General features: G+C 43.8%; 1 protein-coding gene across 1 annotated transcript in view; it reads left to right on the top strand.

Moving 5' to 3' along the window:
- The first annotated feature begins 5,681 nt into the window (after positions 1-5,681).
- Positions 5,682-18,512, top strand: part of fat4 (FAT atypical cadherin 4) — a 79,408-nt gene continuing 66,577 nt past the window's right edge. The window contains exon 1 of the mRNA XM_049750061.2: positions 5,682-11,127. Coding sequence (XP_049606018.1) covers positions 6,046-11,127 — 5,082 coding nt within the window. The 5' untranslated portion in view covers positions 5,682-6,045. The remainder of the gene's footprint in view (positions 11,128-18,512) is intronic.

Here is an 18,512-nt window from a genome sequence, read left to right on the forward strand (position 1 = left end):
CAAAGCGGCCCCACCAAACGCTCCATCTGACTCATGATGAGACTGCCTCAAGGAGATCAAACACTAATCTCTCGCTCATCACGGAGGCCTAAACAACCCCCGTAAGCCTCTCTTTTAATTATCCCAAAACACACTGACAGTTACCACAGCACAGTTTTCTCGTGAGTCATTTCATAGAGCGGCGGCCGACTGTTTCGGCTTCTGGCCTAAAGGCTTCCCTCCACGGTGGCCCTGAACTGGACTGACAGAGGAATCATGTTGGTGGGTGGGCGAGAACACAATTTCAAACATCCAAGGTCGTTATTTCATCGGAGGGGCTGAATAGTTTCTTATGTGAATGTCCCACGATGAGCAGGAGTGGAAAGGCTTGAATAGATAAACTGTGTGACTAAAGATTGTTGGTTCTCTATGGGGAAGCCAACACCTTCAGCGTCTAAAAGTTTTAATACATTGGTTTTGGTATACAATTGTATTGCCCAACTTCACAAGCAAGGAAACCTTTGTTTTAATTTTCTTTTGTTTTGTGTTGCGTTTCAGATATCGTATTTTCCGCACTATAAGGCGCACTGGATTAAAAGGCGCACCTTCAATGAGTGGCCCATTTTAAAACTTTGTTCATATATAAGGCGCACCGGATTATAAGGCGCATAGAATAAATAACTCAACCTTGCTCAAACGTTAATGCAATCACAATATAGTAACACTCGAAATAGTGAAAACAATAACAATATATCAATAACTCAACGTTGCTCAAATGTTAATATCACACAACACCCAAAATAAACACGTAAAGCTTACTTTAATAAGTTAGTCCTCATCCACAAATCCGTATTGGTCCATATATAAGGCGCATTATAAGGTGCACTGTCGGCTTTTGAGAAAATTGGAGGTTTTCAGGTGCGCCTTATAGTGCGGAAAATACGGTTCTAATAATGAGGGCCACAGTTTCCGAGCGAATCAATCAATCAATCTGAGTTTATTTTTGCACAAATATTTCTCCTTCTCTCGTACAAAGAATTTGTATTTTTGCCACCTCATGCTGTTTGTAGCAGATGTACGAACCATTCCCTCCACGTGAGCCTTGTTAAAATCACTCGCATGTCCTCCGGCGTCGCACATCACGTGTATGAAACGGCGACCCCAGGTTATTACGAGTGTGTCAACGTGCAGAGAGCGCCTTCTGCGTCAGCCAAGCGTGGCGCATCGATCCGAAAAAGCTGGAAAACAAAAGATGAAACGTGATCGTGCCATCTTGATGGCATAGATACGGTAAGAGCGATGTTGCGACGGAGCGGGACACTTAATACCTTATCATGCTTGGCGGAGGGGGACATTCATCCCTGGGAATGCGGGAGTGATAAAAGTGGATTTATGGCCCATTACGAACGCTGCAGGCACACACTGTTGAAACATTATTTGCTTTTCATTGTTCATACATGCAGTAGGTTGCCAGCTCGTTTCGACTCATACACTTTTGCGCAGGGGAGTAATGAACCTTTAACTTAAAAATGAAGTGCACCTAATTATGATTGGTTATGTCTCATCCTAATAGAAGGGAAAGCCAGTGAAAGCAAAAGATTTTCCTGTCAGTGTCCAGTGGGAACTACCTTCCCTGTTTTTGAAAAACTTTACCCACAAAGTCTTGCTAAAGTAGGGCTGACGTCAGTGAAGTCACTTGAGACTGATCTGGATTCGAGTGCAATTTGAGTCGTGGGAGTTCATGCCCTGAACGGGGATAGAATTGGTACAGTCCCGTTCACTCGTTCAATTTACTCTAGAGTCTCCCTGTCTGTACTTTTTACTTATTTATCTCAATGTAGACATTATATGAAGATTACAAAAGGACATTCTGGAGAATTCCAATCTGAATTCTTTGGATGATAGAGAGATGAACTTCACAGGCCTTGAGATTCCATGTTAAGTCTTCTTGAGAGTGAGGTACCAAACTGGAAAACACAAAACGGAACAAGGCAGCAGCAGCACATGGTCTCCTCAGGGTTCTATTAAAAAGTCAAAATGAAGACAAGAGCTACTAAACTCCAGAGTGGAAAGCATGCAAAACAGATTAGTTCAGTGTTGGAAACTGCACAAATCGCGACCTCGGTAGAATGACCCCCCCCCCTCATCCCCAATCTTCTTTCCTAATGGAGCTGAGTGTGAAGGTTCTGTCAGAGCTTATAAGGAGATGGACGTTTTCTTTCAAAGCGGGTCTCCCCATAAGAAGGCTTTTTCCAAACATAGCTTGAGGCTCGAGTGCAGATTCTGATTTATGCTTCCTTTAGACGCTTCGCAATCAACGAGGGATTCGATACCGTAAACGCATCTGATGTTGAGTTTGACTTAATGCGTGCCTCGGGGATTCGCCTGCACCTCTACTTACCATTCGTGACACACGATCGCTAGATTGAGCGAGTCCACTCGGTTCCTTTGGCCCCAAGTCAGAGATTTTCTTTTACACGTATATTTAATGGCACGACGGTTGCACTTTGACAGCGATTATCTTGACAAACATGACATGATAATCGCAGCACCGGAGAAGATGTTTAAAATTTGACGGCTGAATGTAAAGAAATGATTTACATGCTTACAAGCCATCAATTTTCAGTAATGCATGTTTGTATTTCTGGGAAGTGTCCTAGGAGCTTTGATGATGAGGATCTTCAAACCTTTGGGAATTATTGTTAAACAAGCACACTGATGGTTCATTATTAGCCATCTATATACAGCCTTTATATCCTGTCTTCATATCTCCTCTCGGACTATTTGTCCCTTGATCCATCTTTCTCTCCATCATATTTCCAGTCTTCATTTGTCCATTCATAAATAAGACCTTTGAAATTCAACTTAAAAGTTAAAAGCAAATAAAACTATCATAAAACATCCAAATCTATTTTTAACCTAGTCCGTTCACCGAGTGACCTTTATCTGTCTGTCAAGTCATCTGTCTTTGTATCTGTCCCTCTGTCCATCAGGATACTTATGTGACCATTAGCAAAAAGGCACATTTTAAAAACTTTACAGTGCGGTCCAGTCACGACCTTCTTTGTTTTATTTACGTTTAACATTTGTTCTGTTCATGACTTCAAACTGTACAAAGACCGAGATGCAAACGGAAATGATGACGCTACGAGCGAGGATGTTTAAAACAATGCAACCGTGACACCTATCCGTCGTTGTTGGTATTACACTCAAGCGTTCTCGTTACGGTACCTTAGTCTAAAAACTTAACTATTATGTTATGTTGTTGAAATGTTCTTAACCAATTTACAGACCCTTTACAATGAATTATATCTTTATTTGTAATTGATCTATTAAAAAGAAACAAACAATGTTAAAAATACTTGAAAAATTGGTTGAATCAATGAATTAAAGATGTTCAATATAGAATCATATTTTGAACTTAATATTTTATAAATTAATTTATTTGAAATAAAATACATTTACTGTATATTATTTTTTTCTATCGATGACGAATCGGCCAGTAAGGCAATACTAGTGTTATTATTATTGTAATGATCATTTATTTATTTATTTATTTATTTATTTATTTATTTATTTATTTATTTATTTGATTGATTGTTGATAATCCCGCTTTTCAGGTTCATTTTCATACTGTACAAAACATTAAATCAGAACATAAATGGAAAAGGGTATTTTGATAATTTATTTAGCCTTTAAAATGAATAGTACTGTTAGAAAAGAACTCTGGCACTTGAGCGAGGAAGCTTGAGCTATGCCGTTATAATTTATGTTGGGAAAATAAACACATTTACAAAAATCACGACACACACACGCACACACATACACACACACGAAAGCACATTGAGAAAACCAAAACAAATATATAAAACAAAAGACTATTTATAAATAAATGAGGGCCATATGAGCACATTTCGGTAGCACCGCTGATCAGTGATAAATATCAATCATTGAAAAATTGGTCTCCATAACTTTCCGAGTGTGCAAAGACGGATTGACTGCTTACCAAAGTTACAACTGTAAAGGGAAAACCGACTAAAATAGGTCTGCACTCTTGTCTGGAAAAGATTTTTAGACTTTATTTACAGACCTGTTCCATCTGTTTTTATCGTTGATCCAACTTGTGGTCGTGGACCATCTATTTGTGTCTTTATTACTGCTTAATCATGTGTATTCGGGTCCTTGTTTCACTTGTTGGACCATCAACGCCATTGTTAATCCTTTTCCTGGATTCATTTTTATTATTTGTTCTCTACTGTTTCAAGTTTTTTTTTTCCTGTTCCTGACCTGTTCATTTGGGTCTTTTTTTTTCCTGTTCTCATGAACTGTTTGTGAAGGCTGTTTACTGATGTTGTCCTAAAATGATGCTTATTCCAAATAAAACAACACAAGCAGTCACTCCAGCAAAAGTGACCTGCCTTCCTGCTTGCGAGCTGGCCGGCTTAGTATCCGACTAATTCTTCTCACGTGTCCTGTGGGACATAATCTGCTTTGACGCTCTTGCCATCTTGTCTCTCTTCTTGCCTGTTTCAGTTCATCCTTAATTCAATTACTGGAGTTGACTCATGTCCTACTTTGCATCCAGATAGAAAGTGAGCTATCTCAACGCGGCACTAAAAACATTGGTAGCATTAGTACTAACACTACTATCATTGGTAACTTTAGTAACCTTGGTAACAGCAGTAACTGAGAGCATTAGTCATAACAATGAATTGTTATTTATACTTTTAATTTTTTTTTTTAAATTTCATCTCATTTGCATTCATTATTCATTTGGATTGTTGATCCTGTTCCTGGACAATCCATTTTTTAAAATGTATTATTATTTTTTTACATTTCTTCCTGTTCCTTCACCATTCATTCATTTTTTCTTGTTTCAGATGATTGCAAGTTAACTTTGAGATCAATTTATTAGCAATGTGACATACATTTAAATGTAACGATGGATTAAAGTTTTTAGTTTTCAATTCTTTTTTTACATTTTGATCATTAATAAAAACATATTTTCACCTTGATTTACATTTTTTATACCTGAAATACATCTCGATGTGATTTAACTGTTGCTGTAGCACGTTGTAACCGCTTAGTGGTGCTACTGATCAATTTTTAGAAGTGCCCCATGATCATCTAACCCTGCGTTTGTCATGGAAAATGTATTTTATTACTGGCGTTAAAAATATAAATAAATAAATAAATAAATAAATAAATAAATAAATAAATAAATAAATATTGGACAGATGGATGGTTTCAAGCTGTTACATCAAATTAACCAACCAATTATGTCGTTTTTCTTTGCACATGATAATTGCATTTAAAAAAATGCAACGTATTTTCTTTCATATTGTAAATTGTTAAAATGTGTGATTATTAGCAACATTCTTATCTTTGTTTCCTGCTTTAATCTTTTGAAAAGTTATTTATTTTGCGTTTTGTGAGTTTCAAAACACTTTACACTTTTAAAAGGCGTAATAATGAGTTGTATGAGGGGTGTAATAACCAGCGTGCAGCATGATTGACAGCTCCTGCAGTAGCAAGAACAGCGTGTGTGTGCGTGCGTTTATACGTGAGCGTGTCAGTGCGCGTGTGCATGTAACAATGGAAAGTGACGGAGGCGGTGCGAGCGCGCTCAGCTCCGTCCAATAGGATTGTCGCTGGGAGGGAGCTTGCCCCGACTCCAGCTTTGTTCTAACTTTTTCTAGTGTGACTTTGCCGAGTAGCGGCGCAATGTTGAGTGCAAGCGCAAGTGGTCCGTTATTCTTTTCCCTCCAGGGCAGTGCGCCGCTCCTCGCTCCTCTGATCCACTTTTACGCACGGATACTTTGAGTGACATTTTGACGCACCTTTTTGGAGGGGATAAAGGGAGGTGGGGAACTTTCTTGTATGTTGCAGGAATGCTTTTCACCATCCCGTGGATGTTGCATTGATGAGGAGCACACATCACTGCAGGAGTTGAGTGCTCAAAAGAACATCACCATTGAAAGTTAAGTTTCCACTTTCCTCGAGTTTGGATTATAATAATGGTCTAGTGTGGATGCTTCAAGCTGCACCGGGCTGGCTGACCTGACCATGGCGCGGCTTCACTCGCTCCTGCTGCTGCTGTGGACTCTGTCACGCTACTCGGCGTCCATGCAAGTCCGCCAAGAGTTCCGCGTGCTGGAGGAGCAGCCCGCGGGGAGCTACGTGGGTCAGATAGAGACCCGCGCTGGTTTCACGTACCGCTTCAGCGAGAGCCACAGACTTTTCGCCATCAATGGCAGCACTGGGGTGATTTCCACTTCGTCGGTGGTGGACAGGGAGCTGCTGCAGAGCGATGTCATCAACGTGGTGGTGCTCTCCAGCCAGCCGACCTACCCCACGGAAGTCAGGATCGTGGTGTTGGATATTAACGACAACGCACCTGTGTTCCCGGACGCATCCATCATGGTGTCCTTCAAGGAGGACGCCAGCAGCGGCCGCCAGGTCATCCTTGACACAGCCACCGACTCTGACATTGGGAGTAATGGCGTGGACCACACCACTTATAGAATCGTGAAGGGCAACCAACAGAGGAAATTCCGCTTGGATATTACTGTCAATCCCAGTGGTGAGGGAGCATTCTTGCACCTGGTGTCGACAGGGGGCCTGGACCGGGAGCTCACGCCCTCCTACCAGCTCCTGATCGAAGTGGAGGACAAGGGGGACCCGAAGAAATTTGGCTATCTCCAGGTGAACGTCACCATCCAGGATATTAACGACAACCCGCCTGTTTTTGAGCGTGAACAGTACCAAGCGAGTGTGTTTGAGGACGCCGCTGTCGGCTCCAGCGTCCTGCAGATCACTGCGTCCGATCAAGACGACGGGACCAATGCGGAGATCAGGTACTTCCTAGACGAGGGCACCCCCTTCCAAATCGACCCCAAAGATGGTACCGTTATCATAAAGCAAAGTTTGGATTATGAAAGTAAGAAGGAGTATTCGTTGACGATCCACGCGGTGGACAGTGGGGCGCCTTCGTTGTCTGGTAGGACGGAGGCCACCGTCAAATTGTTGGACGTGAACGATAATGATCCTGTGGTAAAATTCAGGTACTTCCCCACCACATCCAAGTTTGCATCTGTCGATGAAAATGCACAAATTGGCACAGTTGTAGCGCTGCTCACAGTGTCCGATTCCGACTCCCCCGCTGCCAATGGAAACATCTCTGTGTCCATCCTAGGTGGTAATGAGCAAAGGCACTTTGACGTGCACACATCCCCTGTGCCCAATCTGAGTTTGATCAAAGTGGCCAGCGTGTTGGACAGGGAGCGAATTTCCTCGTACAACCTAACTGTGTCAGTGTCGGACAATGGCAAGCCGCTGGCGCGCTCATCTTTTGCTAGTCTTGTAATATTCGTCAATGACATCAATGACCACCCGCCGATATTCCAGGAGGCGCTGTACAGAGTTGATATCAGCGAAGATATCCCCAAAGGCAGCTACATAAAAGGGGTCTCTGCAACAGATGGCGACTCTGGGCAGAATGCCAACCTGCGCTACTCGCTGGTGTCTGGAAACGCTTTGGGCTGGTTCTCCATCAGCGAAAACAGCGGCCTTGTTACCAGCTCCGCTTTGTTGGATAGGGAAGTTGCGTCCCAAGTTGTGCTTAACATTAGCGCCAAAGACCAGGGGCTTCAGCCCAGGATTTCCTACACTAAACTCATCGTGAGCATCACTGATGTGAATGATCAAGTGCCCACATTCACACAGAGTATGTATCACGTTTCCTTGGTGGAGCACGCCCCCGCTGGCACTGAGCTGCTCATGCTTTCAGCCTCCGATGACGACCTGGGCGAGAACGGGACAGTGCGTTTCTCATTTGATAGCGAAACGGCGCCTGGCATTCGCGAGCTGTTTCGCCTGGACGCCGCGTCGGGGCGTTTGAGCACAGCCGCAGAGCTAGACAGAGAGGATGAGGCCTCCTACTTGCTCCACATCCAAGCAGCAGACACAGGCACGCCCCCGTTGCACTCTGTTGGAAAAGTCAACATCACCCTGAGGGATATCAATGACAACAGGCCCGTTTTTTACCCTGTGCAGTATTTTGCAAATGTGAAGGAGAACGAGCCCCCGGGGACTTACGCCACTGTGGTTTCCGCCTCAGACCCTGACTTGGGAAACAACGGCACAGTTAAATACATCATAACGGCAGGCGACACCTCCAAATTTCACATTAACAGCAACACAGGTAAAATCACCACGCTGGCATCGTTGGATAGAGAAGTGAAAACCACTTATCAGCTGCAAGTGACGGCTGCAGATGGCGGTGGGCTGCGCTCGCACGCCCACGCTATTGTCACTGTGACTGTCATAGACACGCAAGATAATCCACCTATCTTTAGCCAGAGAGTTTACAGCTTTGTCATGTTTGAGAACGTGGGCACGGGAACTGTCATAGGGACTGTGTCGGCCACCACTCTAGATCTGAACTCTAATATTTCTTATCTTATCACCTCGGGGGACCAGAGGGGGCTTTTTGCCGTAAACGCAGCAGGTCAAATCACAGCATCCAGTCAGATAGATCGAGAAGAGCAGGGTTTCTATCACCTGAAGATCGTAGCCAGAGCAGGTGAGATCACCGGTGAAGCCTTTGTCAACATCACAGTTAAAGACTTGAATGATAATGCCCCCCACTTTATTCACTCTGTGGAGCATGTGAGCGCCGTGGAGAACTGGAGCACAGGTCACGTAATATTCCAAGCCAAGGCATCTGATCCGGATGAAGGCGCCAATGGTGTGGTGGTCTACAGCCTCAAGCAAAACCCCAGAGGTCTGTTTCACATTCACGAGAAGCACGGCCTCATCACCCTGACTGGACCTCTGGAGGTCACCACCTCGTCCTACGAGATCGAGGTCTTGGCGTCGGACACGGGGGTTCCCCGGCACACCTCCAGTTTGGTGCTCATGGTCAGCGTTTACGACGTCAACGACAACTCCCCTGTGTTCGGCCAGTTCTCCTACGACGTCGCCATCCTGGAGTCAGAGCCTGTCAACAGCCGCTTCTTCAAGGTGGAGGCCACCGACAAAGACTCGGGTCTCAACGGGGAGATCATGTACGACATCATTGGTGGCAACACTGGGGACATCTTTGGCATTTTCCCAGATGGGCAACTGTACATTAAAGCAGAGCTGGACCGGGAGCTGCAGGACAGGTATAACTTGGTGCTTGTAGCGACAGACCGTGCCGTGGAACCGTTAAGTGCCACCGTCAATGTCAGCGTGACCCTAGACGACGTCAATGACAACCGCCCCCTGTTTAACAGCACCAATTACGTCTTTCACTTTGAAGAGGAACAGGCGAGGGGCTCGCTGGTGGGCTTGGTCCACGCCGAGGATAAGGACTTTGGGCCAAACAGTGACATCAGATACTCGTTTGAGACTTCGCAGCCCAACTTCGAGCTGAACGCAATCACAGGGGAGTTGACGAGCACACTGCGATTGGACCGCGAGTCGCTCGTGAGACAACGAGGCGCCGCTGCCTTCAGCTTCGTTGTCATCTCGGCTGACCAGGGTCTCCCTAAACCCCTCAGAGACCAGGCCAAAGTTCAGGTTTACATACGAGACATCAATGACAACGCACCCAAGTTCACCAAAGACATTTACCAGGCCTCCATCTCTGAGTCGGCGCAGAACATGACCCAGCTGCTGCGCGTCTCAGCTTCTGATGTCGACGAAAACAACAATGGACTGGTCCATTACCGCATCGCTGAGGGGAATGAAGAGGGACAGTTTTCCATTGATGGCAGCTCAGGACAAATTACGTTAGTTGGCAAGCTGGATTATGAATCGACAGCTTCCTATTCTCTGAAAATAATCGCTGTTGATGCTGGCGTCGTGCCTTTATCCTCTTCCTGTATGCTTAGCGTGAAAGTGCTGGATGAGAATGACAACTCCCCGACTTTCCCCAAATCTTCACTGTCTGTGGACGTGCAGGAAAACATGAGGATCGGTGAGCTGGTGGCCTCAGTGACGGCAAGTGACGCTGACTCGGGCCCAAATGCCGATATAACGTACAGCATCACCGCCACAAACAACCACGGCACGTTCAGCATCAGTCCCAACACGGGCAGCATCTTCCTGTTCAAAAAGCTTGACTACGAAACGCAGTCGTTTTATAAGCTCAACGTCACGGCCAGGGACAACGGCCGTCCCCAGCGCTCCTCTTCAGTTCCTGTGATCATTCATGTGAGGGATTTCAATGACAACCCCCCCATTTTTACCCCCGGGGACATCTTCAAATCCATCCCAGAGAATCTACCCATCTCGGCCTCTGTCATGACCATCACAGCTCACGATACGGATGCGGACATCAACGGACAGTTGGAGTACTCCATTGTTCAGCAGGTCCCAAGGGGAGGCCACTTCAGCATTGACCCAATCTCCGGTCTCATCTACACCGCCAAGGAGGTGGATAGGGAGTTTTCAAACTTGTTCGAATTGACAGTAAAGGCCACTGACCAAGCTGTGCCATTTGAATACAGACGTTTTGCTCTTAAAAATGTCACAATATGGGTCACGGACATCAATGACAACATCCCCACTTTTGTGTCCCAGAATGCCCTGGTGGCTGAGCCTAACATTGTAATCGGCTCCATCCTGACAACAGTTGTGGCCTTTGACCCCGACGAGGGGGAAAACGGGGAAGTCGAGTACGAGCTGGTGGAGGGCGACTCGGACACATTCATCATGGACCGCTACAGCGGCGACATCCGCCTCGCTTCGCAGCTTGTGCCCTCTCGCCTCGTGTACACACTCACCGTGTCGGCCACCGACCACGGCAGCGAGCGCAAGACCTCCAGGACCGACATGACTATCATCCTCCAGGGCCTGGATGGCCCCGTGTTCACACAGCCCAAGTACATCACCATCCTCAAGGAGGGCCAGCCACCCGGCACCAACGTCATTTCCCTGGACGCGGCCAGTCCGAGAGCTTCCGGCGGGAAAGTGGAGTACTTCATCGTGGCGGTGCGCAGCGGTGGGAAAGCCGCAGGACGCCTCTTCACTATCGGACGCCACACCGGAGTCATACAGACGGCGGCGGAGCTCGACAGGGAGAAGGGCTCTGACCTCTACCTGGTGGACGTGTACGCCATTGAGACGGACGCCAAGCAGCCCAGAACGCAGCGAGCCGAGGTGAGTACACCACAAGCACTATTTTTTTATCAGCTCTATTTGTTGTGAGGGTTCATGAACTCATGCACTGCCATCTGTCTGACATATTAATGAGATCAAGACGCACACTGGAATCGGAGGAAGGCGACACACACACAGTCCAAGTCACACACACCAAAGAGGCCACTTAATGCATTTGTCCGCTCAATTATTCACATTCTACACGCAGCTTTTTGGTTAAATATACATTTTGTTGGTCGCCCTATAAGACGACCATGTTCTCTGCCATCGGTGTCACCTTATTTCCAAATAGGGATACGACTGATGAAAAACAAGTCCCAGTAGAACAAGGGTGGGCAAACTTGTGCCACATTTGATTTTTAAAAAGTACGGTTCGGGCTAACTATTTCATGGATGAGGTATAAAAGTAAAATGCCAATGTAATAATAATAATAATATTAAATAAAACAATAATAATTCAAATAAAATGTTCACTTTTTTTCATTTAGTTAGTTGTAATAAATATACATCATAAATAAATGAATAATACATAAGTATATTTTACTGACCAATTTAAGGATAAATGGCAAAATGAACACAAAAGACTACATACGTAACTCTTAATGTAATTGCATAGTGTGCATGTGTGTGTGTGTGTGCACCAGTTTTACTTTTGAGCCTTGGGGTTGTTTTGGCACTGGGGGTGGTCCCGGCTGGTTTCGTGATATGACTGAGAAGTTCTCCACAGGCAATAAGTGACCATTAAAATCGGACGACCTCTTAAGCCTTGCTGAGACTGTGCCGAGGGCAGAGAGGGTGAAACCAAAGCTTTGGCCTGGTGTTTGTGTTCATGACGCACCTTCTTGAGGCAATTGTGCGTCAGAATGAGAGACGATATGAGACGATATGTTGTTGCAATGCTCTGTTTTGAATCATTGGTGATCAATCTAACAATGTGTTTATTATTGCGGTTATAGTGTGACAGCTGGTTCTAATATTTACTGTATTTTGCGATACGAAGGCGGTCAAAATATTAGAAACAGCTGCTGGTATGATGCAGACTTATTGTCAAACCATAACTCCTCGGTGGTAGGTGACACTAATGGACCCAGCCTGGCATCCAAACAGTTGTAGTTGATGTCACAACAATTAGTGCGAGCATATTACAGGCTAACATGCTAGCTAATCAGCCTATGTGAGGGTTTGTGCATCACTTGAAATGTACAATAAAAATCAGATAAAAGCATTAATATAATGTAATCCAGCCTTGGTTTGCTGAATGTTTTGCTTAGGCCAGTTCAGAAATATCAAGTGTTCCTTCCTTCCCTTCGCCCTCAGGCCTTCCCGCTTTGCACACTCTGGGCTCTTAATGAGACGTCATTCCCAGACTTTCAAATTGGAGGTGCTTGAACTTCATCACCCCTGCTCGGCACGCCGAGATGACTTTACCTTATCCCGGCTCATCTGACCACATTACGAGAAGCGTGAGATCCAATAAAATGTCCGAGTATGTAGTTCACATGTGGAAATGTGCTCCGAATTTTTTATTTTTTTTGTCCCGCAGTTTTTTTTTTTTTGCAGTGTAAACCGTCCGACTTAGACTAATGTTTTTCCAGCGCAAATGTTTATATGGCAGATACTTGCTAACAATTGGAGAGAGTGGTGGTTGGGAGTCGAGTTGAGGGGTGATGACCTTGTCGCGTTTCCCTTCATTGATTGGTCACATAACGGGAAGTTGCTTGTAAACCTGCAGTACAAACTTTCTTTCCTTATTAAGTGTGTGCTCGGATTTGTCATTGTGGGTCCGTACATGACGTACTGAACAAATTGAAAAAAAGTTGGATGCAATGAGCGCTTGATTTACTTGCGCTATTTTTCCGAAGAATGGAATTTCATGTTGAATCCGAGTCTTTGTGCTGCTTCCTGGCAGGGCAGTTGCCTTCTTGGCTGTAATGTATCCATTGTTGCGGAATGCTTTGTCATAGTGTTACGAAGGATGTTTTTTTAAATTTGTTTTTATTTCGATCCAAGTCGACAGTCATCGCATCCTGAAATGCTGCGGTGGAAGGAATCGTGTCTTTTCGTTTGTTTGGATTTTGAACCTCCCCATAAAAATGAATGGAAATCATCCTTGCCATTTGTCATCTTCAAAGCCATCAATTAACTGCACAGTCAATATTTCAAAGGGGGACATACAGTATTGTGCGAAATGTATTGTATACAAATAGATGAGTCTCTGGAGTGCATTTCCAGCCATCAAGTGGGAAAGGGAAAAAAAACCAAGTAAATCTTTTGTTTGCTGATTGTATCTGAAAATTGCTTTGGTAGTTTTGTTCGAGTGCTGTTGATCTACACAGTATGGATGAGGAGGGATGAACATGTTTTGCTCTAGAGTGAATCTCAATGAGACTCTAATAGCACCATAAAAATTTGTCAAAGACTTCCAGCAACAATTTTGAAATTTGAACCTCCTACCAAAGTGATTTTTATCTACTGAACTTTGAACATAATAAAAAGCGAAAGTCTTGCAAAACACCAAGAACAAATCTAATCACATAATTTTTTGCGTAACTTTCCTTGTGAATTGATTCCCAGAATTTCAGTCATATTTTGAATGTTCTGACGTCGGGTCGACTTCTAATTTTAGTGTTGCAAAAAGCCAAAGACTGGGTTGCTCCTTTTGAACTGAGGTCTTGCATGACATCATGAATTAAGCTCGTTTAAATATTTCTTGCAACTTTAGAGGTGCACGATTTTCCCCAAAGAGGAAGAAGAGAGATGAATATCGGGTTATTTTCACTTCCTACTTTGTTCCACTTTGGCTGAAAAAGAACAAAGCACAAAATAACCCTCATTTGACTGACTTTTAACTTTAAGCAACTCATCAAGTGGACAAGTGTTTAAAATGAGGGAAAATTTGACTATGTGGATCATTTCCAATATTTTCCAGCATTCTGCGTCTGCACACACTTTCATATCCTGACATTCAGGCCTTTCCAATTCCACTGCTACTGATGTTTTTCCCCCCCTAACTAAATCTCGATCAAGTGGCACATCAGCTCGTGTCCCTCCTGCTCTGTAAGTCATTGTTCGCCTCCAAAGTAAACACAGCCAGGCTTTCCTTTTTGCCTCTGTAGATAAACAATCCAGCAGCAGCAGCGGCATTTTTTTTCTTTCCTTTGTTATGTTTTGGTCAGTGCCAACAGCGTCTCGACTTGGCAGATCTATGAGTAAAAAGAACATAGATAGATGTAGAACTTTTGGATGGACGCTCAGGCCTGGGTTTGAGCTGTGAGCTTGCTTGAAGAGGCAAAGAAAAGACTCTTGGAGTTGTGGGTTTAAAGGGGAAAGGGTGTGTGTGTGTGAGTGTGTGTGTGTACGTGTGTGAGGGAGGAGGTGGAGCGTGGCATGGAAACATTTTAGTGCCAGATGCAGACTGCGTTGCAAGGGATTGTGGGAGAAAAAGACAAAGCTAGCTTGCTATTTTTGTGTCATTATAGTCATTTTAATGCCTCTTTGCTTTGATGCTTAAATTCCTAGTACAGTAAAAAAGAAATGTGACAAACCACAGAGAATATTGTTGCAGTCCAACCTTGCCAAATTTCAACGATTACAAAAATTGCCAAGCGTAAAACGCAGCTTGTTGGAAAATTGCTGTGGACGTGTCCACTGAATGTGCTGCAATTATACCCAACTCAACTGTCAATCAAATACCAAAACTACAACCTGAAAAATGGATGCTACTTGGTAATATCAGTTTGCCGTGGAGCTTGCAGCAGCTAGTTGATTTGCTGGAGTAGCGAACTTTATAAAAAAGTGTCGTCATACCCCGGCGATGATTGATTAAAAAAATCCTACCTGCACATTACCATTCCCGACTTCTCATAATCAAGTTGGCCGCGCTCGAGTGAAAGCGAAGCTTGGTAACTTTAAATTACTCTTCTTGTTCTGATTGCAGAAACAAAGAGAAAAATCTCCTCGCTGCTTTTTTGATCAGAGTGCAGACCACAAGAGAAAGAAAGAAAAAAAAAACAAGGAACTCCCAGTGGAGATGAATTCTGTTTGTAAGAGGCAGGAACTTGCAGACTCTTTTACTGCCACTAAATGACGCGTGACAATCAAAAGTCACACAGGGAGAAAAATGCAGTGCTGAGCACGCATGTGTGTTATTTTAACCGCGGTTTAGCCCGCATTGACTCAGTTTGAGAAGCAGAGAGGCAACGAATTCAAACGTCACCTTGAATTCCACTCGGAATTGCTAGCCAAAGGAGCATTAGCGGCCAATCTTGATAATTATGTAATGTTGTTAACGGAAAGTTTTTTTTTCTTAATTAAAACGGGTAAAAGAAAGAAATAGAAATATTTGATTTGGATAAAGAGGTACTAAATATTGTTTTGCATCCATTTATCATTCCCCAAAAAAAAAGTCTTTTATTTTCCAGTTCACAAACGAAATGAGACCTCTTAATGAGACTTTCTTAATTGAGCTGTGCAGGTTATTATTAAGAAGCAGTAAAATAATTTGAAATGATGTCTTTACTTCTATTTCTTTTGTTTTTCTGACAAAAAAAACTTGCATTTCAACACTGAGGGGTGTGTAGACATTTTAGATCCACCGCAGGTGCAAATTTTTAGCATGATTAGAAGGGCCAGTCCAGAATGTACTGTGACAGCAATAAAAAAAAATGCACGGCTTCTTAATTTTACATTTAATGACTGAGGCAGGCCCTTAAAAAGTCACTTTTGCTAAATCCACCCCCCTTAAATAACAAGGAGTCATGTCATTGTTGTTTTTTTGCACGAGTTCAAGCCGTGGTCAAACGTGAGTGCCTTTCTGGCTGCGGTGGAACACGCGTGTTTATTCACATTTTACAGCCATTGTCTCATAAAATGGACGACCAGAGCCACTCCCCTTTACCGCGTTCATCCAACATGACCACCTAGCAGGACGCCACATGCCTCGCGACATCGGCATCCAGATTAATGCGTGAATTACACACACACATGTAGAAAACACGCTCCAGTACTGCAATTAGACCGTGAATTACAGCGCAGGCCTGCGCAGTTTCTTCTCCTCCAGTTCGTCTTATACGAGCCTTCTGAGGGACATCGTGTTTTAGTTTAAACTGCACTTCCATTGGACAAAGAACACAAAAACGCTCCACTTAGTTTGCCATCAGCACTTTCCACGGAGAGAGTGAGGTCAAACAGTCATTTTTTAAGGTCGTAAAAAAAAGTTCTCCACAAACTTATCATCCCCTGCATCTTCAATAACTGACTTGCTTTTTTTATTGTCTGCCAACCCCCCCATGTTGGATGATTGATGCCATCATGCCATTAATACAAATTAGTTGTTTATCATTATTTGATCTATTTAGTCATTTTTAAACAATATATATTTTGGGGAATTTTTAATATTTATGTTTAAAAACTGCATTTTTTTGCATTTTTCTTCCACGCAGCGACTTCCGTACCCATGCAACAATTCAAGTTCTAACTTTTTCCCAAAAATATAGTATATTCATATTTAGTTTATAATTATTGATAATGTAGGAGGAGCCAGTTGGTAGCTGGGAGGCCACATAGCACTAGAGAAGATCGACTGGCACCACAGGAGTGAGAGTCCATGTTATTGTATCACCCTTCCTCCCTCCTTTGCTCTTGTTTTATGAGTTTTCCAGAAGCCCCCCCCCCCCCCCCCCCCCAAAAAAAAAGCTCCCCCCCCACCCCGCTAGTACGACTCGCTCTCTTATGATTTAGCATGCACACGCAACTTGTGCTTTGTTTTCTCCTGTGTTGTTGTCATGGTTTTACTTTTTTTCTTCTTCCAGCTGTTTTCAATTGAAAAATGGGGAATGCACTATATATACAAAAGTTTTGGGTCACTTACAACAGATAATCTGGAAATTATTAATATGGAAATATTGATCTTTCTGTCTGTGTATTTTTCTGTCTGCCTGTCTGTCCGCCCGTCCCCCCCCCCCCCCACCCCTCACTTCTCTCTATCTTGCTTCCTCTCTTGCCAGTCTTTTATTTATAAGTCATTCAGAATCTGTGCAAAGCTTCCCAAATGTCACAACCCGCCGTTACGCTGTAGGCAGTTTCGATTGTTAATGATATAGCAGTACGTTTGCGTGAGCCAGCCAGTGTGGAAAGTGGAAACTGTAGAACCATTTAAGCAGAAATCGAGCTGTATCAAAGAAGCTGCTTTTTTTTTTTTAAGTGGCTTCCAAGCCAGCCGCATTGAGATCAATCAGTCCAATCAGACATGTGTGAAACTTAAGATTCCGCTTGAACTTTTCCACGCGACACCCGCCGTTGACTTTGCACGAGGAGGCGGGTGCGATGGGCCTGGGGCTTCAACCGTGCCAGCTGTGCTCATATGGAACCAGTTTGATTTCCCGCCCCCAGCCCACACCAACCCTCGACCCCACACCCCCTCACGTCTGTCAAAATGTGCCGTCCGGCCTTTTCGCTATCTTGTGGTCTCGCAGCACACTCGGGATCGACGATCTCCCTGCTCGTTGCCCCCTTGAGGCGCGGGTGATTAAGGGGGCAAGCGTTGAAATATGAAGTGGGGCTGATGCTCCTCAAGCGCAGCGCACATCTGCAAATGTTTGGTGGCTTCGGCGCAACAATCCCAAGAATTTACACGCAATTGTTGACACTTTGTTGGAAATTCTTGAAATGGGCTCCTCTTCTCAGGGCAGGAGGGAATGCTAGGCCCCTTCACACTGCCTGTTAGAAATAAAAATTATGTTTATTTTAGAAACATTAACTTTCCTTGTAATTTCTGAAAGGGCACTTTTTGAGAAAAAAAAAGAAAAACATTTTTCTATAGAAATGTATGGGTATTAACTATTTACAAATTTGTTTTGACACAAATGAATCCATAACATTTCTGACCTTATTTTTATGCTTTGGGGATTATTAAATTCCAACAAATAAGCTATGACAAAAAACTGCATCTATATTCAAAATGTAAACAAAGAAACAAAAAGGGAAAATTCGGGAAGAGGATGAAATAAGATCCTTGATCATAATAAAAGCTCTCCGCTTGCAAATCATACGTTGGCTTCCCCTCATTAAAGTTGCTTATTTGACTAAATCAGATTCATATCATTCATTAGGCCATTGTTGATTTTGTTTGTTTGTTGTTGTTTTGCTTTCCCCTCTCAGAAGCGTCTTTGATTCATTCTCGCAGCCAAATTAGTGGATTGGACAATTCCCAGGATGCTTCATTTGGGATGTATATGATTAGGACCCGCCTGAAAGATCAGAGGCGGTGTAGACACCAAAATAGCCCCCACCCACCCGTCCAACCACCCAACCTTGTTTGCCATCCTTTTCTCAGCCTCGTCCTATCTTTCTTGACTGTTATTAGTTCCGATCATAAGACCGACCCC

The sequence above is a fragment of the Syngnathus scovelli genome, chromosome 1 (assembly GCF_024217435.2).
Source record: "Syngnathus scovelli strain Florida chromosome 1, RoL_Ssco_1.2, whole genome shotgun sequence".
Taxonomy (NCBI): Eukaryota; Metazoa; Chordata; class Actinopteri; order Syngnathiformes; family Syngnathidae; genus Syngnathus; species Syngnathus scovelli.